The following is a 23,600-nucleotide window of genomic DNA, read 5'->3' on the forward strand; positions in this document are numbered from 1 at the left end:
TCTTATCAATACATGTAAATAATTGGTGTAAAATGCAGTTTGTCATCTTTTCATGGTCATCAGATATGATCCATTTGGACATTCAGAGGCTCCGTACTGGACATGAAAACGCCGTTATCTTCTACAACATTGATTCACCAGTAAAACCCATGGAGTTGGATCAGTGACAGTGGATGGAGACACTTGGTTTATGTCCAGTTAATGCTACATTTTACTGAAACAGCCACCTTTTCTTCAATTTTTTCTTGTTTTGATTCAATAACTTTTGACTTTACTTTGAGCTTTTATGAACATCTTCATGATCAGTCAATTAAACATAGGAAAATAGATGATTTTCACAGGAAAAATGCAAAATTCAGAGGATGATATCATAGTAAATGGTGATATATCGCTTAGGAAAGATTAAATAAAGAGAAAAAATAATTTGGGAACTGCCACAAAAGTCACACTGGGTCCTTATGGGTTAATTAAAGGTCAGATTAACCGATTATTCACATGTATTCATAGGATTAGTGGACCAACAGATATTAAACGTTTTACATCAGTGAATAAGTTTGGTCGCAATGGACGTTTGGGTATTTATGGGTTAATGTTGTTTTAAATCTGTTTTGAATTTGTGTGTGTGTGTGTGTGTGTGTGTGTGTGTGTGTGTGTGTGTGTGTGTGTGTGTGGAGGGGGGGGGGGGGTCATTTGAAATGAGTCAGTGTAAATCTCCCAGTAGTGAGTAATCCAAAAAAGGCCACTATGTCTTGAAGTTTAGTTTTATCAGTGAGTTTAATTTGCCTCTGAATTCTTTATTATGGCTTCATAAAAGTAATATTCATATTTCTCTATGAATGGTTATTGAGAAAACATCTGAAAAGACAAGCTCTGTCTCAGTTTAATAACATCCATTCTAGTTGGCCCACAATGTGGAGTCCATTCTTCAGGTTGGCCCCCTCTCTGATTGAGTTCGACACCACTGTTCTATATTATGCAGAGTCTGTGTTACTGTTACAAAACACTGAAATACCTGGTAGCATTTCATATATTTTCTCATTCTCTATGTTCCACAACATACACTGTTTTTATTGCACAATACCTCTTTTTGCTGAGTTATTGAGTTGTTAATCTTCAAGATCATGTTGATATGTTTGTAATTATTTTTTCCTCATTTGTTATGATCGTATACACTAATTAGCACTTTTAATTATATATTTTTGATTTTTTTTCCTATTATTCAATATCTTCTGCTGCTTAATTTTTTTTATTTTCCTCTGGATGTTCCTTTTCTGAATGGAAACTCTTTTTAATTGACTTTCTTAGTGAAATTCACTGAACAATAGTTGAAAACAAAGGGCTTCTCAGCTGAAGATTTACATAGAGTTTATTTCCACTGTATTATCTGTTTAGTGATCTTGCATAATTGTTAGTGTTTAAGTACATAACCTGTATCAAACAAGCTACTATTGTCCTATGAATTGTTTTTCCACAATATGTGACTGAACATATACAACAAACCAAGTATTCTGACCCATCCCATGATGCCAGTCCTGCAGAAGAGCATAGATCTGGTGTTGGTTTGCATGTCTGGTCTTCACTGTTTAACTGTGGACTCTTGTTCTAGATTTGGTGATGGCTACACGGTGATCGTCAGGGTCGGGGGGTCTCCGCCCATCCTGAAGCCAGTCGAGGACTTTGTGGAGCAGACGTTCCCGGGCAGCGTCCTGAAGGAGAAACACCACAACACGCTGCAGTATCAGCTCCCGTACACACAGAGTGCTTTAGCCCATATCTTCAGCCAGTTCACCATCCACCAGCAGAGGCTCAACGTGGAGGACTACTCTGTGTCCCAGACCACTCTGGACCAGGTAAGGACCGAGACTTCAGGTTACCTGGACTATTCTCCAATGAGCCTTAATAACATAAGTGTTTGTAATTTGACATTTTTTGTGCGATTTGCCTTGAAATATTTATTTATTTTCAGGATTTAGTAACTTATGCACACATTCTTAAAAGTTACAATATGCTCTAGAACAGGGGTTCTCAAACTTTTTCACTCCAAGGACCACTTTATCATAAAAGAAAAATCCCAATGCTGGAGGACTTGTTGAGAATTGTTGATGAAATTCACTAAATGGAGAGATTAACATTTATGCTGAGGCTGGAAGCTCAACTTTACATAATAAGATGGGACAAATGGATTAGTTTCTTTCAATACAATTAATGTGTGGTTTGTCTCATGGTCCTGTGAAATGCGATATAACCTGCTGCTGTAAAAATGTAATTAATTAGTTAACTTGATTGCTATTTCATATCTGTAACCTAAATTATCATTACTATTAGATTGTGACTATTTTCTGTTGCTGATTGTTGTTTAAGTTCTGTATAACAATATGATAAATAACTAATAAAAACTGTTTAAAAAAAAAAAATCACAGACCACCTAACTGGCCGGCCAGTTTCCCACTCCCACCCTAAAAAAAAAACAAAAACTTTTTAAACAGCCTATATTACAATTTTATTATATTTTGTATATTACAAATTAAGTCTTCAGTATATTACAAATGGTGCTAACAGCTCGATTCTAACTGAATGTCTTTGCACCTTGTTGCTAACAGTAACATTCGACTGATTTTTGGACTAATTTGCATCATAGCTAAATTTACATCTCTATATCATGCCTTATGTCACTAATTTGCATCCTAGCTATTGTATGTGCTCTATTCAGATTCACAATCTCCATTTAATTTGGCATCTGCATGACGGTAAAAACACTTTTTTTTTTTTTGTAATTGAAAATAAGTGTGAGCAGTAGATGACATATGATATGATCTGACCTGTGATTAAATGGTCTTGTTCTGTAACTTATTAGAACAGGTGCATAAGTTAGTAAATCTTGGTCACAGTGAGTATTCACAGTGTTTGAACAATAAAGAGGATCAGAATCTTGTTTCTGATGAAATACAGTATTCTTCTATTTAGCCTTTACAAGGTCTGCATTGAATCAAAACTACACTTGTCTGTGTATTCAGCCTTTGTGCTCTATTCTCCTGTCCTACAAGGTAAAGCTCTATTTATTTCCATCCATTGCTGTTATAATTGAATTATTCAGTTAATTCCAGCTGTGAATAGTTCATATGCTTTTGGGACTTGTATGCCCCTGCTTTGTCCAGCTGTGACCGTACTCAGAGAATGTACTTTTCTCAAAACCCACAGAAAAGAGGAAAATAAAAGATCATTAAAACTTAACCAAAGGATCCTTGAAAATAAAAACAGTTTCTCAGTTTGCATTTAGAAGCTCATACAAAATGGAAGTGACAGTTCTCAGAAGTTGGGATTTTACATAATCCTATTATTAAAATGAGTGGAAATCATTCTTCCTTTATTAGGATGTGGAGAATGAGCAGAACAAACACCGAAGCTCCAGGAGCTGAAATCAGGAGCAGCTCTCTCCTCTCAGTCCAAATAAAACTAAAATATATGATAAAGATAGATGACCTGGAGCTGTTTGATGTCATTATGGAAAATGAAGCCACTTCTTTTAATGCCTGATGGCTTCCTTTAGTGCCCCAGCTTTTGTCTGGTTGTGTGCACCATGTGTTGTTGCTAGTTGCTTGTTTTTCTTTTTTGTGAAATGAGAGTGGCAGAAAGCGATACAAGTGACAAGATGCAACGTAATTGCAAAGCAAAAGAGTTATGAAAGCCATATGGAAGTATGAAGCTGAAGACCAACACGTGTGACCACACTGCCTCTGACCAATCAGTGGCTGGCAGTGAAATTTCAGTGTCGACTCAGCCCGGATAGAACCTCACCGGTGGTGGTACGAAAAAAAGTATGGTTACCAGGTACAATGTCCAGTAAAAAAGCGCTAAAACCATGGAGTCAAGTCGAGCAGAGTTGTGCTGGAAATGGCAAAGTAGCATAAGGTTTTTATTTTTATTTTTCCTTCATTTTATTTTATTTTATTTTATTTTTTTACCTGCCAATGGGACTTGAGATGGAAATTAGCCGTATGGCTATAATCTCTTGTATTTACGTGTTGTAAATGTTCATTAATACAAACTTTCCCATTTAAAAAAATTAATCAGTCAATCAAACAATCAATCAATCAATTCTGTGAGGAGCCATGGAATTGAGCAGTATATTTTTAACTCAACTCAACTGAATCTGAACAGTGACGAGAATTATCAGTCACATGTTTATATCTCTACTACCACTCACACTGCTTTAAAATGTTGCATCCCCACATTAAAAGTTTAATATGTAAGGTTTGTACGTTCTCATGTTCTTAGAGTTGTGTGTGTGTGTGTGTGTGTGTGTTGACATTAGCGAACTCTGTTTCTAAGCTAACGGTATCTAGTGCGGTCCACTCAGTAGGTTAACATGACGCATAATAAACCTAATTAGTGCGTTAGTCGGACTAAAACTGGACTTTAGAAGGGCTTGTAAACATGTTAGCTTCGACTGAAATTGAAGTTTCAACAGTCGGACTAACACACCCAGATAATGGGATTGAAAGTCAATCTTCTCCTACATGTTGGACTGGAATGGGATAAGGTGACCCAGAAATTAAACAGCATGTAAAGAAAAATGCACAGAAAGTAGGGCAGACATAAAGTACGCTATGTACAAATTTGTAATGTTATCCATTGTCATATCAGTTTACCTCTGGGTTGCTAACTTGCTAGCTCACTGTTGACTATTGTTGTAGTCGGTGATGTCATAGGTTAACCAGAAATGGTCAAATACTAACAAATTGAAACATGGTGACAGCAATAAATCAGTTACACTCACATGTTGACTGAGACAAAGGCAATTGTCCAATCAAACGGTTTAATGCATGTAAACGTACTCTCTGTTGCTGCTGTAGAGGAACAAAACAGAAGCTCAGGACAAAGCATCAGGATTTTGGTACAAAAACCAAAAAAATACAGGTTATTATCATGCATGTAGATGTTGATGCTGCTCACAGTGCAAACAGACTCTAACAAAGCATAAATGTCACCTATTCAACCTTTAACTGATTCACTAGGGACTGATACTTGGCCTGAACAGGAGATTATTCAAATGTTTTGCTCCATTTAAAAGCTGGAACTACATTTGCGTTGTTAATGCTACTAGAACTCCAGTGCGAATCGGTTAATTAGCTTGAACTGAACATATTCTATGGAGACCACACAGTACCCTGGGCCTTCTTCTATTGTTCCATGGTAATTTTGTGGAATGGCAGCTCAGTTTAACAGATCATTAGGTCATCAATCAATGCATTCAGCATTTTAAAAGTTCCCAGTTAATGCTACTCTGCTCCGTCCAGGATAAGACGTAAAGATTTATCATTGCCTTCACATTGTCTGCTCTCGTTTAGGCTGTCAGACTGACCAATGACCGTTACGTTGAGTTTCTGTAGCTAAGATATTCAGCTGCCAGGACTGAGCACCGATCAATAATCCAGACTGAGATTTTTTATACATTCAAGGCACCCAGAGACAGTTACCAGTTTTATTCCAGTCCAAATGCAGCAGCCAGACCTCCTGATTAGCCAGATAAACCCAGCCTTGCATGTTAGGGGCCGGTGTTTTTCAGCGGCCCCGGGGACTCGATGCAATCAGGAGCATAGAGAGGCCGGCAGGTGTGTCTGCTCTTCCAACCCCACCATTAACTCAGCAGCAGATGACGAGGTGGGAGGTGAGGATGACCCCCATGAGGTTCGCAAAGGTCACCAGATCACACTGTAGGGGGAAAAATAAAGTCTCTTTGTGGAATAAAAACACCCATGTTTTTTTTTTTTTTTTTTCCAGACGAACATCTAAAGGAGTTTTCTGTTAATAAACCTATATCCTGATAAAGACCCAATGCTACTTTTTGATCAGCTCCAAAATTAATTTTTTTCTCCATTTAACCTTTCTTAAGTGATTAATCCTCATTTATTCTCATATTATCCTCTGTATTTTCCTTTTTTTTTTCAGTGTAAATCATGTATTTTCCTCTACTTAATTCACTGGTCTTATAGCTCAGACTAATTTCAAAGGTTATATCAAAACGGAGAAGAAAAACTTTTTCAGCAAAAATAACACTAATTCTAGTCTGTCCATCCACTGTCATTGATCCAACTCCATGGGTTTTACTGGTGAATCAGTGTTGTAGAACATGCGGCCCGGGGGCCAAATCTGGCCTGCCAAAGGTTCCATTCTGGCCCACAGGATGTAAGAGAAAAAAAATTAACCTGAACAGTCAAGGTCGTCCAAATCATTTTGGTTCAGGTTCCACATACAGACCAATGTGATCTCAAGTAAAAATAACAACACAATAACCCATAAATAATGACAAGTACAGTTTTTCTTTGTGAAAAATTGTATGGAAAAAATTTAAGTGCAAAAAATTACATTACACTCTGAAAAATTATTCTTTCACAATGAAATTCAAATAACTGAACTACCCGAAATGTGCAATTTTAACAATACTCTGCCTGTTACTAAATGTTTGGTGCATTTATGGATCCGCTGTGATCTGTAGTTGTGTTAAGAATAAGAGATGTAACATTGTAGAAATTGTTCAAATTTTAGTTCCAAAATCCCAAATTTTAACAATATTCTGCCTGTTACCAAATGTTTATGTGACATTGTGTGTAATGTACATGTATAAATAATAAGCCAAGTTATAATATTGTTAAAATTGCACTAATTTTTCAAATGAAATTTCGTTTTTTTCAGGTTATTCACATTTTTTTTTTAAAAATGTAAATATTTTCATAATTTAATTGGGGGTTTTTGTACTAAAACAAAAAGAAAAACTTGGATTTGTCATTATTTATAGGTTATTAAGTCATTATTTTACTGGTCGGGCCCGCTTGAGATCAAACTGGGCTAAATATGGCCCCTGAACCAAAATGAGTTTGACACCCCTGTTGTAGAAGATGATGTGTTTCCATGTTCACTACAGAGCCTCTGAATGTACAAATGGGTCATATCTGATGACTATGAAAAGATGACAAACTGCATTTTACACCAATTATTTACATGTATTGATAGGATTAGCCTTTCAACAGTTGTTATACATTTCAGATCAGTAGATGATTTTGGTTGCTTGCAGCTGTTTGGGTCTCTAAGGGTTAAAATGAAGTAATTTGATATGGAATACACCCCAAAGATGCACAAAGAGACATTAAGTATTTATTTGCCATTTAATCCCCATATGAGTAACCCCCAATTCTGCAATATTTTAGTGAAAGATACCTTTTAGAGGACAGTTTCTCTCTCTCTCTCTCTCTCTCTCTCTCTCTCTCTCTCTCTCTCTCTCTCTCTCTCTCTCTCTCTCTCTCTCTCTCTCTCTCTCTCTCTCTCTCTCTCTCTCTCTCTCTCTCTCTCTCTCTCTCTCTCTCTCTCTCTCTCTCTCTCTCTCTCTCTCTCTCTCTCTCTCTCTCTCTTTTACACTGAGGTCACATTTTACATCCCTTTCAATTAGAGCTTTCAAACTTGTTTTAGTTCAAGGGCAACATTCAGCCCAATATGATCTCAAACAGCCAGACCATTGAAATAACATAATAACCTTTAAGTAATTTGTGAAAAAGTAAAATTACATTATGAATATGTGACCAACCATGTACAACCTGGAATGACTTAAGATAAATAAATCCAATGTCAACAATATTATGTCTCAACAACACAGATCACAGATCACAAATACACAAGATATTTAGTAACAGGCAGAATGTTGTTAAAATTGCACTCATTTTTCTAAAGACACTTCAGGTTGTTCATGTTTTATTGTTTGCAAATGTAAATATTTTACTTATTCACATTTAACCAAGAAGAAGTGTAATTTTTGCATTTGTAAATTCACCCTCTGGCCAGCCGTTTTTGGCCCATGGGCTGTATGTTTGACCCCCCCAGCTTTACGGTAACCGGGGGTTTCTATCTGAAGCTTGTTCTCAACAGGTCATGGGTGTTTTACTCTCCATTCGGCATCATTTCTGCACTAACTTTCTAATCAGAGGACGCCTCGCTCCACATTGTGCCGTGGTCAATATTTACCAGATCACTGGCAGTAAATAAATCATACTCAGACCAGGAGTTCACAGTATTAAAACACAGAGTGGAACACTGGAGGACCTCTGAAGACCCAGACAGTCACCTTTCAGCTGGTGATTTATAGAGAAGAGCCTTGACCTATAGTGTAACACCCGACTTGCACCACAATTAATATTGATCCACACAGGCTGAAGCTCGGGCGTTAACACTGACGGCCGAGATGGTGCAGAGTACGGAGCACTTTAAAGCAAAATGGGACTTTTCGACATGTTTTTTGGACAGTGGTAGGGTAGGAATGTAATATGTGTTCAACAATACACCTCAAAAAACATTCAACATTCTTCATTGTATTTTTAACTATATATACAGGGGTTGGACAAAATAATGGAAACACCTTAAAAAAACAACAAAATATAATTTAATATGGTGTAGGTCCGCCTTTTGCGGGAATTACAGCCTCAATTCTCCGAGGTATTGATTCATACAACTTGTGAATTGTTTCCAAAGGAATTTTAAGCCATTCTTCAGTTAGAATACCCTCCAACTCTTTTAGAGACGATGGCAGTGGAAATCGACGTCTTACTTGAATCTCTAAAACTGACCATAAATGCTCAATAATGTTGAGGTCTGGGGACTGTGCCGGCCATATGAGATGCTCAACTTCATTAGAATGTTCCTCATGCCATTCTTTAACAATTCTAGCTGTATGGATTGGGGCATTATCATCTTGAGGTGAAGGTGTTTCCATTATTTTGTCCAACCCCTGTATGTATATATAGTAGTGCTGTCAAACAATTAAAATTTGTAATCAGATTAATCACTGGGTTGCTGTGGATTCATTTCGATCACAATTAAATACAATTCATTTTTAATCTATATTAACTGCATTTCATTTTGTGTGAGCAAACAGACTCAAGAAAGAAGGGAATATACATGCACTTAACATGTTCATTAAACACCTTCCACAGTTTCAACAAAACAACTTGAAACAGCTGTTTTGTCTTTGATCAACTGCCCATTTGTGCATGCGCAACAGTAACTCTACTTGGACAAACTGCCCGAAATTCGTTGCCAGAGTCATTTTGCGCTGCAGATTGGTTAATTGCGTTAACATTTTTAATCAGATTAATCAGGATGATGGATTAACCCATGTTAACGCATTCATTTTGACAGTCCTAATATATATGCATGTGTGCCATGTGATTAAAACAATCACACAGTGTTGAAATAGATGAATTAATCAGTCACATACTATAAGTCCTAATCAATGCCTAATGAAATTCCAAGTTGAACTGCTGCCACATATGGTGACTTAACAAAAAATGTCTATATTATTTCTTTTAATTGAGCCCCATGTTAACAAAAGAGTTGTCGTCGTTGCTGGATGTGATGTGACCATAATCTGTTATTATAAGTCATTTTGATTTTCTTTTTTTAATGATAATGGGGCATATTTAGTCGCAGTTTTTCCCCCAAAAAATGGCACGGTCTAATGACAAATTAAAGACAATGGATTTATATAAGGACATGACAAGAAGAGGTGAAGAGACACTGATGCGAAGCAGATTGTCTTTTCCTCGACAATATCAAAAGAAATACTAAAATGTCTAAAAAGGCTGTTTAATAGACTTTAGATTTTGCATCTTCTCCTCAAACAAGCAATTTCTTGTGGTTGTATTTTTTTTTTTTTATTATTATCTTTTTATTTCACAACAGAAAATCCTCCAGATACAGTATATACATGGTGATACTGAGCCTTACTTTTTACAATTCTCCTTTGTGCATTCTTCCCACCTCCCACCCTTAAAGGAATAAACAAACTAAACACACTCAAAAGTAACAGGCTACAAATATAAATATCTAAAGAAAGAAAAATAATAATAATAAAAAAATGAAAAAATCATCATCATCATCATCATCATCACAATAACATTAATAAGGGTAACAACATAAGCATGAGCATAATGATGCATGCCGTAACATAAATAGCAGTAATAGGGCAGTATTCATGATGTATAAACTCAAACTTTCTCCATACCGGAAAGTAAAGGCAACCAAAATTAATTAAAGAGATGATTAATTTACAGGGTGGGGAAGCAAAATTTACAATATTTTGAGGCAGGGATTGAAAGACAGTGTATGACCAATTACTTTATTGAAAGTCATGAGAATTTATTTGCCACAAGAAAATTGACATAATAGAAAACGTTTTTATTCTAAGTGTCCTCCTTTCTCAATAACTGCCTTCACATGCTTCCTGAAATTTGCGCAAGTGTTCCTCAAATATTCGGGTGACAACTTCTCCCATTCTTCTTTAACAGTATCTTCCAGACTTTCTGGTAATAGTTTTGCTCATAGTCATTCTCTTCTTTACATTATAAACAGTCTTTATGGACACTCCAACTATTTTTGAAATCTCCTTTGGTGTGACGAGTGCATTCAGCAAATCACACACTCTTGGACGTTTGCTTTCCTGATTACTCATATGGGCAAAAGTTTCTGAAAAGGTATGGATAATAGTGTTAGGTATGATTATGACATCAATATATGTTTGGTTTCAAAACAATTGACGTAGTGCCTGCTGAGAAAAAACAACTAAATGTTCATTGTAAATTTTGCTTCCCCACCCTGTAGTTTTTACCATCACTGCAGAGAGAGTTTGGGATATTTAGAACATCTCTCAGGGAGCTTCTTGTGCATCTGCAGCTTCTATTTGACTACCTGCATGTTGAAAAATGACACTATAAGAGTGTTTACTCGGTGTGTTGAAATGGGATGAAAATGGGTCTGGACCAAGCATCAGTAAAGGACGAGTTAGGAATGAAAGACAGTGTAGAGGTCAAAAGTTTTTGAGTCTGTAGCTCTTACCGGAAGAGAAGATGCAGGTTATTATTGACAGTGTTCCATGGGAATCGCTGTAAAGATGGGATGGATCCTTCCGAGGTTCTCTAATCTGTCAAACTGACAGTGAGCCTTCAGATTTGTCCATCATGTAGAAAAAAATCTGTCAGTGATGGAAAACGTACATAAACGTGGTGTAGACGTAAAAACTCATCCTGACCCTTAGTATAATTAAAAGATCTACATAATGAACATAAACTACTGTGTTTAAGTTATTTTCCACCATTAGGTTTGTTGGTTTAGTAAAGTTCCATCGTCCACACATAGATCTAATCTGGATATATGTGAAGTTTGACCATAAGTTCATAAGTTTCTTCCACCTCTTTCCAGCCAAACATTGTGGAAGCTGTGGTAACAGTTAAATCTGATCATTCTGACAGCATTTTGAGTGTAATTCCAGGAGGGTTTTGTTGCTACAATTACATCTGAGGAGCAAAATTTGACATGGATGTATTGAATTCGTCTCTTTATCAACAAACTCAGTAATTCTCATGTATCAGCCTGTTATTTGTGTGGCTTGACGTCATATATTTGAGAGATATTTTTTCTTATTTGAGTCCAGTGCTCCTTCCCAAATCTTTGTTCTTTACAATGTTGTCACCCTGTTATCTACTCTATTATTATCATATTTGTTCCCCAAAATCCATGTTTTGTTCATTTGAAGAGCACTTGTAAGTCAGTTCAGTATCGCATCATGTGGGTGCCATGTATGTGAAACAACTATTTAACATTCTGCAAGGACTCTTTTGATATATTGGAGAGGTTAATTGGGTAATTCAGCATCCTTCCCCTCCCCTGTTCTGCCTCAACGGGCATCAAATAAACACCCGAATGCACCTTCTATAATGTAATTAATGCCTGTATCCATCTGTTATTAAGAAAATGCCACTCAGCAGCACTGGTGCGTGACGTTCAGGTCATGAATGGATGGCTGGTTAAATACAGAGCCTGTACATCGTAGGGGGAAATGATATCACGGTCGGGTCAGTCCGAAATGCTGTCAACTGCACCATTTACAAATCTCTTTTATCACAACACCATTGTTTCTGAATCTTAGCTACATATAATGCTTAGATATTTTATTCTGAGACGACGCAGCCTTGACTGAGAATGTGTGAGTGTGTGCATGGATCAGCACATCAAGACAATGGAATTCACTGGCAGGGTCAGAGGCTGAGCCAGATGGATGGATGGATGGATGGATGGGGTGGGTGGGGCTGTATTTGTTGCTACTGTCATTCCTCCCGTCTCAGTCGTTCTCCCCTGATAAGACGCCTTGACAACTGTGACCTTGATACACACTGTTGATGGTCTCACATCAGGGAAACTGAAGGCTGCTTTAGCCTGCAGCCACTGACAGGGAAGACTTCTCCTCACTTACAAGTCAGTTCTTCAGTTACCCCCCCCCCCCCCTCCCACCCCCTTGCAGCCACAGCCACCCTTTAACCAGCTCTGTTATAGCCTGAGCAGCATTTTAACATCACACACTTAATAACTGTCAACACGGTTATCAGTGGCGGATCCAGAAAAAATGGAAGTGGGGTGCAGGAGGATGGTAGGCCCCAGGGTCAGAGCCCCAGTGGAGATTCAAGGGGGTGAAGCGAAGCAAAATTAACATTATAAATGCTTCAAATAACATAAAGCTGTATTTTTTTAATTATCATATGGGCCATCCATATTTAATTTGAACATTTAACATAGAAGGATTTATAGAAGCAAGTTGCGCTTGGTGTCAAAATATAGGCAATTCCTGTACTTTCACATGGTGTCTTTTATTTTGTGATACTACCTATCGCACATGCTGATATTGACCTTTGAATCCGAAGGTCGGACAGATATTTTTAATTTTAAGATATTCACATATCATGCATAACATAACATAGGGCCTTCATTTTACACAGATCCATTCCCTAAGTAGCCATGATATAGCACATAAAATTTCTAATGAAAATGATGATTAGTTTTTGTGTAATGAGTGGCCAAAAATAGCATTTTAGAAGTTTGCGATGGTTAAAATCTCAAATTTGTCATTCTCTGTAACATGCAATTATAAATTTTAAGTAAATATTTTTCACATTTCTTAGGACTATAGGTTCCTGTGAAATGATTCTGAAAATTTCAGACCTCTAGCTTTTGTTGTTCAGAAGTTATAGAAGCCTGAAAATAGCCAAAAATTTCAAGTCTTAATTTAGGTCGCAATTTTAGCGTGCCCCCTACCTACTTCAAATGGTCATAACTTTGGAACTATTTACAATTAAGCCTTGAAATTTTGGATTTTTCCATCATATATAATGCACTAGAAGTATGTAAAAATTTAGAAAAATCTGAGAGGGTCAGGTGGGGACCACTTGATGAAATTATATGGAATGACCCATATACTAATAAAATGAATACAATTTAACCTCATTACTGTGATGACTTTTGGAACCAAAGAGTTCGCTTTAATAAGGTTGGACTCAGTTAGGCCACTGAATTCCATTGCATTCTAAATAATTTAAAATGAGAAACAACAGGATACAGTAGAGGTACAGGCCTATGTTTGACAACTTCGTGTGATTCACTCAATCACTGGCTGCATTCCATGGCTACTCCAAGATATTTGATATTCAGTCCATGCAGTTCTATAGTTCTGACTGTATAATAAGATAAGATAAGACTTTATTTATCCCACCATGGGGAAATTTCACAGTTAACAGCAGTAACATACAACAAGCAGACGCTGAGAGAAAAGACAGGTAGAAAAACCAAGAGTGAAAATAAAAATGTAAAAGAAAAAAAAAAAGGTAATTATATACTATATATACTATATATTTATATACTTTCGGGGACTCCTCTGGTCGATCCAAACACACATGGCAGGTCATTGATGGATCTCTGGCTACAGACTCGGTCATTAGGTTTGTAATCTTCTGTGACTGACAAAGACAAAAACCTTCTCTGTTCATTGAAATCAGTCTTATATCCAGTCTTAGAATATGTCAAAGACCCGGAACTACTTTTGTGTCATCTTGCAAATGATTTTGTTCTCTAAATCAAATCATTCTTAAGTGATTTATCACCATTTCTTGTAATATTATCCTCTGCATTTTGCATTTAAATCAGTAATTTTCTTATATCTAATTCACTGATCGTGTAGATATTTATAAAAGCTCCGAGTAAATTCAGAGGTTATTATATTGAACCAGAAAACTGAAGGAAAAGTGACATTTTAAGCAAAATGTGTCATCAACTGAAGTGTCTCCATTCATTCATTTATCAGACTCCATGGGTTTTACTGGTGAATCACTGTTGTAGGAGATGGCATGTTTCTATGGTAACTGCGGAGCTTCTGAACATCCAAATGGGTCATATCTGATGACCATGAAAAGATGACAAACTGCATTTTACTCCAATTATTTACATGTATTGACAGGATAAGTGGATCAACAGGTATTAAACATTTAGATCAGTAGATGTTGGTCGCTGGTGTTTTTTGGAGTTAAAATGCATTGAATTCTTTAATGTCAGTCAATCTTTCAGTCTTAGAAATGCTTCCAAAAAGTGTGAGTATGATTTTATGAATATTTTTTTTTACATTTAAAGTAAATAAACCTCCCCCCCCCCCCCTTATTTTATCATCTGCCTCTCACATTAACGTCACACACATCAGAATCAAAAACACTCAGAACAGTGAAAATTAGCCATACAACCAATATTTGACATGGTTGAAACCAGTACCAGGTATGTAAATGAGGTTTAGTTTACTGTGAACTGTAAGTGTATTACAGTTAACACAAAGGGACTCAAAGAAGTGAAATCCCACATGCAGAGGTAAACACAAAACATCCGTAATCTTAAGAAATTAATGTCATTCAATTTTAGTTGCAGTTCAGTTTAAGTGACATTTAAAAAAAAAAAAAAAGCCTTTAAACTACCTCCTTTAGCTGTAAGACCCTGTTTTTGTAGAGAATGTCACGCCCTCATCTCTACCTCATTTCCATCTTATTTCAGTGCCAGGAAAAGCAGCAACAGATCTCCAGATGGTCGAACTGATCAACCTTAAACGTGTGAACTGAGAGTCACTTAGAGCTGCAGGAAGCGCAAATTGGGATAAACTACCCGACTTTAGAAGTACATGCCGTCCTCTTGTAGCTGAATCATAAAACTAAATATAAATACAGATACAGACCTGACACCGTTTCATCCCACTATGGAAAAGTGAAGCTAAAACATCACCATTAAGGGTAGAATAGCATAGAGTTACATCTGACAGAATCGTAATAATGACTGGAAATTAAAGCAGTCAGTCCCATATTTAACCTTAAAAGGCAAAGAAAAATTTCCCATTAAACTTTAAGGAAATATTGATCTTTATATCTCAAATCAGCGTGAATAGTATGTCTTACGAGCTGTAGCCATGACGTGTCTCAATATTTTTGTCCATATAGTTTATAAACACCACGTATTTCCTTAACCCTTTCATGCATAGTGGTCACTACAGTGGACAGCTATTCTACAGCTGATCTCTTGTATATTCATGGATTTTGTTGTTCTTTTTGTTTTGTTTTTTGTTTGTTTTGGGTTTTTTTTTTACACATATCTTTATTAAAGTTTTAAAACACTACATATCTTTTCTGACATGAATTGGTAACATTATGTAGATCTCTCCTGATCATAAACCCCCAGAATTACAAGCCCTCCCCAGAGTTTTCACACAATTTATCAGTAAATACATATTTCTGTGTATCAAAAATTAAACGTGTGGTGTCCAGCTGAGTGGACATTTTTGCAACTTCATGAAAAATAGGTTAATAAGATTTATTATTATTATTATTATTATTATTATTATTATTATGTTTTTGGGGTTTTTTTTTTTCAATTATTTTTATTTTATTTATTTATTTTTTATTTATTTTTCAGAAGAAAATTTTCAATCACATTGTTTTTTTCATGCCAAAAGAGGAATAAAAACACTCAGGAAAAAATTTTGATTAAGGTTCTCATAATTCGTGCATGAAAGGGTTAATGGTTAATGGGAGATTTTTCTTCCATAAATGAGAACTGAAGAAAGATGGTGTTTTTTTTGTTTTGTTTTTTTTAACCTTTATTGAAGCAACACCAAGTGAGAAAGAGATTTATGTACAATATTATACAATATTTACATTACATCATCATAATGTGTGTGTGTGTGGGGGGGGGGGTTAAGATATATGGCATGTAATATACAAAAGAAACACATGTCAGTCAGTAATAATAATAACAATAATATTCTGACAGAAAGTACATGGTTATTTGCAGTAGAAAATAATTATTTACAGTCAGAGCATGAAGAATATTTAAGAAATTTAGAGGTAGAACATTTAAAATCATAGTCATGGATAAAAAAATAATAATATTAATAATGTTGAGAGAAATTAACTAAAATATCTGAGGAATTTTGGAAGCAAAGATAAGAATTTAAACAAGACTAACCAATGCAATGATATTTATCACAATAATTAGTTATTAGATGAACTGGCGACTTGTCCAGGGTGTACCCCACCTTCGCCCCTATATAGCTGGGATAGGCTCCAAGTGACCCCCGTGACCCTAGTGAGGATAAAGCGGGTTCAGAAAATGAATGAATGAATGAATGAATGAATGAAATAGTTATTATTGTTTTGTATCCCAGACCCCTGTTAGAAAAGAAACACCTGAATTCAACGTGTCCCAATACTTTTGTCCATATAGTGTATGAGTAGCTGCTTATGCTGAAAATCTTGTTTTATTTCATACCTTTTCTGCCATAAATCATAGATGACATTATTTCCTTAAGGTCAGACACAGTTTTTCATATTCACAACAGTCACATATTTTGCAAAGTCTTTTTACTACTTTTTGACGTTGGGAAGTGAGAAAGTCCTTCAGGTATTTTATTCTTTTATTAGAGTTTACGGTCTTAACTGATGGAGGTTTCAGATGATTTGGATTGTAAAAATACTCTCTAATACTTTTATAGTTTTACCAGTGGCTCTCAGATGCACAAGAGAAATTTGGAGTCTTTGAAAATCTATAAAAATATGCCATGAATTGCCACATATTTACGTCTTTATTTCCACTTCCACTCAAAGGTAATAAGTAAAAATGTCACACACTGAACCCTTAAATAGAGGCACTAGTAAATTAGCTGCATAAAGAACCAGATAGTAGATTTGGGTGAAAGAGGGGGAAAAAATTAAGTGTATGTTTTTTGTTTTTTTCCTCATTGACAAGTTTAATCCTTTGTTTTCTGACTACATGAACTGCAGACAAAACTTGATTGAAAATACCTTTTTATAAATCCAGCAAGAGAAACAAAATACGTCACAAGAAGCAAACAGGTTGCATTATAAATTTTTGTTGAATAGATCAATAATTTTTCATTTTCCTTATTTTTTTCTCAGTTTTCTAGCAAAACCTTGATTTATCAAATTCATTTGGGTTTGACTCACTAATTGACGGAGCAAAATTTGTAAGTATATTATTATGTTGCATTCATTTTCCAAAATTAAACAAAAGGAAAGTGTAGTCTGGAAGAATTAATAAATGTTCTTGGCAAAGGCAATGGAAATATAGAGTTAAAATTCAAAAAGAAAATGAAATTCAGTTGTAAGAGATAAAGGAAAAAACAAACAAGATGTACAGAAGATGACGTAAAGAACATGAGTAAAATACAGAACAAAGAAGACTGACAAGACTGAAGAAGGCACAAGAAGCCATAAATTACATAAAAAAACACACTTTCAGAGATAGTGTTTTGACCTTTTAAGAGTCAGTAAAGATATAGATGTACGGTGAGTCATGGCATATTTTTGTAGATTTTTGAACACAGCAAATTCAGGCATCTGGAGCTGAAAAAGTTGGAACCACTGGTAAAAAAAAAATAATCAGAAAAAAAGATGTGGAAAGGACTCGAGTGTATTATTTCAATCAAAATCATTGAAAAACTCCAGCAGTTCTGAAGAGTTAAAGCTGTAAACTCTGCAGAGGATACAAAAATAAAATAGCTGAAGGACTTTTTATTTCTTCGAGTTGGAAATGTCAAAAAGCGGTAAAAGAAAAACCGTCCCTAACCTTAAGGAAATAATGTCATCCAGTTTGTTTTGAATATCTGAGTGGCATTGTAGAACACTTACAGACACCAAACGAGTCGAATCGGTGGCTAATGTCATAGAAATACAGTAAAATAAAAATAAACAAATAAATAAAAGGTAAAAGTCAGACTCGCAACCGTAATTCCATCGAAAACGATTAATTTCCTTCAAGTCAGACCTAAATGAACTCATTCTACATGACAGGATAATTCAACTAAAGACATAAATACACGGTGAAAATTGTAAAGCCGTTCCCTTTGTTAAAAAAACAAGTTAAATTATACATCTATAGATTAAATTCAGTGGCTAATTAAAAACCGAAGCTTCCGAGGCGGACGGAAAAGATCTTTAAACCTCGCTTTTATATCAGTGTATCTCACAAAACAAAATAGCAGCCTCAGATAAAAGCACACAATTTTACGTACTTTTGTTCATTTGTTTCGCTGTTCTGTGCGTTTATTGTCCGTGGGGTTTAATTGATGGGCTGGCGTAAAGCTGTGAAAGTGATTTTATTCATGGTTCCGTTTGACTTTTTGAAGGAAACGCCTCAGATGAATTTCTTCTCATTTAGATCTCGCACGCAATCTAGTAACTAGCATATTTTTTTCTTTTTTTTTTTTTTTATATATCTGAGGACCCTCTAAAATGTTTTAATGAAAAAGCAATGCTCTTATCGGTTTATACGATCCTCTTTGCTTCTCTTCTGTGTAGTAAAATGTGTTTGTGTAACCTGAACACAACACCACACCAGCGCTAAAAGGATAAAAAGCCCGGACTACAGTGATGTTTACAACACAATGAAACCCACTCTGCTTTTTATGAACGCCATAGGATTGATTTGGTCTGACATTAAATGGGCATCACAGAGAGAAGAATGATTGTTTTATTCCGTTTCTCAGCTGGTCAAAGATGTCAAACTGACATTCACTGTGAGAGTCGAGACGCTTACTTGATGCTTCATAGCCCATGTCTGGCATCTCATTCGCCAGCGCCCCGTCGTCTGCAGCGCTATTTCTGTTAGTTTTAGACTCGGAGGGTGGGATAGTGTGAAAATGAGCCTGGGCAGAGCCACGTCCACAGGCCTTTCAGTGCTGTTTGTTATTATCTAACGTCTCATCTCGGGGTTTTTTGTTTTTTTTTTTTCGCTTTCGTTTCCAGGTCTTTGTGAATTTCGCCAGGCACCAGCACGGCGACGACTCGTCACAGGCGTACGACAACGCGGTGGATACGTCGGACGAGCTGCCGATGGAGGCCGCGAAGACCACCGCAGATGCCGAGAAGGTGTGACGCCCCAACCGCCATCAAACACACACAACACGGGGCCGGAAATAAAGCTCAAAACAAACCGAGCGGGACTGATTTGCACCGTCGGAATGTTGGGATTCAGGCCTGGAAATGAAGCGCAGAATTCCATGTGCATAGGCGGAACCTCCAAACTCTGAACACTGTGCACAGCTGAGTTTTCTACTCTATGCTCGACTAAGGCATGTAATTATTTATACTGTTTACATGTGACCCTAAACATCTCTCATGGTTGTGTAAAATTATTAAACCAGAGATAATGTCAGAGCGTATATTTATCAAAAACTCACAGAAAGAAGAAAAGAACAGCCAATTTAATGAGAATATTCACTAGATACAGTAGAGAGATTAACAACAAAACAAGAAAGAAACATCATTAGTAGTTAATCAGCAGAAATGGACTGAAATACTGTATCATTTCAGCACAGTTTTTCCAAATTTTCCTCAACAATCGTGTAATTGAAACTTCTTTAATATGATTATGTAAAATTGTTGAAGTAGACACGAAGTTAGAGAGATTGATGAATGAAAAATTAAGTTCACTGAGTAAAAGCTGCCAATTTAGTAAGAATATTTACTAAATACAGTAGAGAGAGTAACAACGGAACAAGAATATACATCATGAGGTGTTAATCAGCAGAATTGGACTGAAAACCTGTATCATTTTTGCACAGTTTTTCCACATTTTCTTCAACGTTTAATTGTGCATCAACTTAGTAGCTGAACCATCTTTAATATGATCATGTAAAATTGTTAAAGTAGGGATGAAGTTTAAGAGTATGATTATCAAAAATTCAAGTTAAAACTGCCAGTTTAATGAGAATATTTACTAAATACAGTAGAGTAACAGTGAAAAAAGAGAGAAACATTATTTGTAGTTAATCAGCAGAAATGGACTGAAATACTGTGTCATTTGTGCACAGTTTTTCCAAATTTTCCGCAACAATCATATGTAACTGAACCGTCTTTAATACGATTGTGTAAAATTGTTGAAGTAGACATGAAGTTAGAGAGATTGATGAATGAAAAATTAAGTTCACCGAGTAAAAGCTGCCAATTTAGTAACAATATTTACTAAATACAGTAGAGAGATTAACAACGGAACAAGAATATACATCATGAGGTGTTAATCAGCAGAATTGGACTGAAATACTGTTTCATTTTTGCACAGTTTTTCTAAATTTTCCTCAATGACATGTAATTGTGCATCAACTTAGTAGCTGAACTATCTTTAATATGATCATGTAAAATTGTTGAAGTAGAGATGAAGTTAGAGAGTATGATCATCAAAAATGAACTTCAACAAGTAAAAGCTGCCAATTTAGTGAGAATATTTACTAAACATTGTAGAGATTAACAATGAAACAAGAAAATACATTGTACTAGTTCAGTGGTTCTTAAGCTTGTTGGAGGTACTGAACCCCACCGGTTTCATATGCGCATTCACCGAACCCTTTTTTATTAAAAAATAAAATATGATTTTTTTCAAATTCAAGACACAGGTATATGTTTTACTGGTGCACAAAATGAACTGTGCATTAACATCACTGTGTTCAAAGAACAAAACCAATACAGTGCATGAACTCACAACAAATTCCATACCTTTTCACAAAGACATGACCTTTTTTAATACTACCACACTGAAATGGTTTTAATTTTTAACCTTATGTTTTCCAATAATGAACTTATTGTATTTATGCTATTTATCATTTTTAACAGTTTAACACACACCCATCACCTAATTTCCATCAGGCTACAATAATAATGAATATTTACTAAAAAATCAGTGTGACTGACGGCTTTAGCGTAATACGATTTCTCCATCCGCGACGGTGCGTCGGTCATCACATGATTGTAACTGACCAGTGCGGTGACCGAAAAATGTAAACAAACGCTACACATGGCTGCCTCTGTGGTTAACAGGAAGTAGCAAAAGTCATAACGATGTGGAAAATACTCAAATAATTCATCGTCAGACGAGTGGAAGAGATTATAAACACTTCCAGATGTGTTGTAGTGCTATAAGCAACAACAATACACCACGTATATTGGATGTCAATCAGAGAAAGAGTCTCCGAAGCTGTTTGTTTACATACACAGACCTAGCCCGACACACACACCTGACTAATGAGTCGAGTGTGTGTCCTGACCTCCGCCGAACCCCTGAGACTGACTCACCAAACCCCTAGGGTTCGATCGAACCCAGGTTAAGAACCAGTGTACTAGTTAATCAGCCAAAATGACTGAAATACTATAATAATCAGATTTTTTCCAAATTCTCCTCAACAATGACGTGTAATTGAACATATCATTCACATATGTTTACTTAAACTTTGTAGCTGCAGCATCTCTGATCCAATCATGTAAAATTTTTAAACTAGAGATTAGGTTTGAGTTTAGAATTATCAAAAACTCGCACTTTGACAAAACAAAACTGCCAATTTCTGGAGAATATTTACTTTACAACAACAAAAACTGCAAAAAAAAAAAAAAAATGCCAGGTGAGTTTAGTAGAGGGAGAAGAAAAAAGAAGAGGAAAATGCATTGTACTAGTTAATTAGCAGAAATAGACTGAAATATTATAATAAATTCAATAATATTTGAGCATAGGTGAGATAATCCAAAGATTTTTCCAATCTCCGCTCAACAATAACATGCAGTTATACGTATTGTTTACATGTGACACCAAATATTGCAGTTTCTATCAAAGTTTAGCACAATTATCACAAATAGTTAAACTAGAAATGGGATGAAAGTGACTGTCCATGCACCAATGTGCAAATATATCGTCAAAGAACCACATTTACCTCAAATATTTACTTAAAATAGGGAAAAAGACAGGTAAGTACGATAAAACAGTAAGCTTTAATATGTGAGTTTGTAAGAAATAGACTGAAATACTGCAGTAAAAATGGTAGAATTTTAACCAGAGAAACTCACTCTACCCAAGTTAAATTATTAGTAGCGCTATTATTAACAAAATTATCCAAAAATGAAGCGACGGAGTATTGTCCGTGCACCGATTCTCAAATTATTAAACACATATTTCCATGAAAAAAACATGCTATTTAGTGAGAATATTAAAACAACCCAGAAAAACAGTAAAAAGAGTAAAAAATTAACCCGTAGATTCAATGAAAACCGACTGAAATGCTGTAACGTAAATGAAAGTCACTTTTTATTGTTCACATACAGTTGAAAAATGTGACACCAAATATTGTAGTTTCTATTAAAGTTTAGCACAATTATCACAAATAGTTAAACTAGAAATGGGGTGAAAGTGACTGTCCATGCACCAATGTGCAAATATATCATCAAAGAACCACATTTACCTCAAATATTTATTTAAAACAGTGAAAAAGACAGGTAAGTACAATAAAACATTAAGCTTTAATATGTCAGTTTGTAAGAAATAGACTGAAATGCTGCAGTAAAAGTGGTAGAATTTTAACCAGAGAAACTCACTCTACCCAAGTTAAACTATTAGTAGTGCTATTATTAACAAAATTATCCAAAAATGAAGCGACGGAGTATTGTCCGTGCACCGATTCTCAAATTATTAAACACATATTTCTAGGAAAAAAACTTGCTATTTAGTGAGAATATTAAAACAACCCAGAAAAAACAGTAAAAAGAGTAAAAAATTAACCCATAGATTCAATAAAAACAGACTGAAATGCTGTAACATAAATGAAAGTCACTTTTTATTGTTCACATACAGTTGAAAATACCTCAGGGACAACCACATGATATTCCAAAAGTGTCTTTCGTTGTACAACCTCCAGGATACCTCTGAATTGCACTAGATTTTTAATTCTGTTTTAGGTTTTTCCCACTTGTTTACATCGTCTTTTAATGATGAAACCGTTTGATGTTGCAAAAGAGAAGAAAAACCACTAGATCGGTGCAATCTATTCATGCGTAGAGCTCACAAATGCAGAAAATTCATATTCATAGATAATTATCAGGAGTCTTTTATCACCACAAATGCCTAATGACAGTAAACGTTACATTATTATTGCCGACAGACGCTGGGATGACGGCCACTGAGCAGAATGATTAATAGCAACTCTGTCAAAAGTGTTGGCTTTAAATGTGTGATGGGGCCTCCGGTCGGCTGTATGTGGTGTTTAATGAACAATGGTCGGAGTCACCCAGCTGTCAGTCATGTGGACCGCTGTGAAAGAAGACGCCAACACTGTCCAGGTTTGTGAGGCCGCAGCAGTCAGGACCATAATGGAGGCGTTGGAATCAAGAAGTACTGGTCCCACTGGTTTAGATTTGACACAGTTTCTA

The 23,600-nt window shown here is 35.8% G+C and overlaps 1 protein-coding gene across 1 annotated transcript in view; it reads left to right on the forward strand.

Moving 5' to 3' along the window:
* LOC115438332 (phospholipid-transporting ATPase ABCA1) overlaps positions 1-19,289 on the forward strand; it is a 419,337-nt gene extending 400,048 nt beyond the window's left edge. The window contains exons 49-50 of the mRNA XM_030161907.1: positions 1,607-1,850; positions 19,161-19,289. Coding sequence (XP_030017767.1) covers positions 1,607-1,850; positions 19,161-19,289 — 373 coding nt within the window. The remainder of the gene's footprint in view (positions 1-1,606; positions 1,851-19,160) is intronic.
* Positions 19,290-23,600: the final 4,311 nt, after the last annotated feature.

The sequence above is a fragment of the Sphaeramia orbicularis genome, chromosome 18 (genome assembly GCF_902148855.1).
Source record: "Sphaeramia orbicularis chromosome 18, fSphaOr1.1, whole genome shotgun sequence".
NCBI lineage: Eukaryota > Metazoa > Chordata > Actinopteri > Kurtiformes > Apogonidae > Sphaeramia > Sphaeramia orbicularis.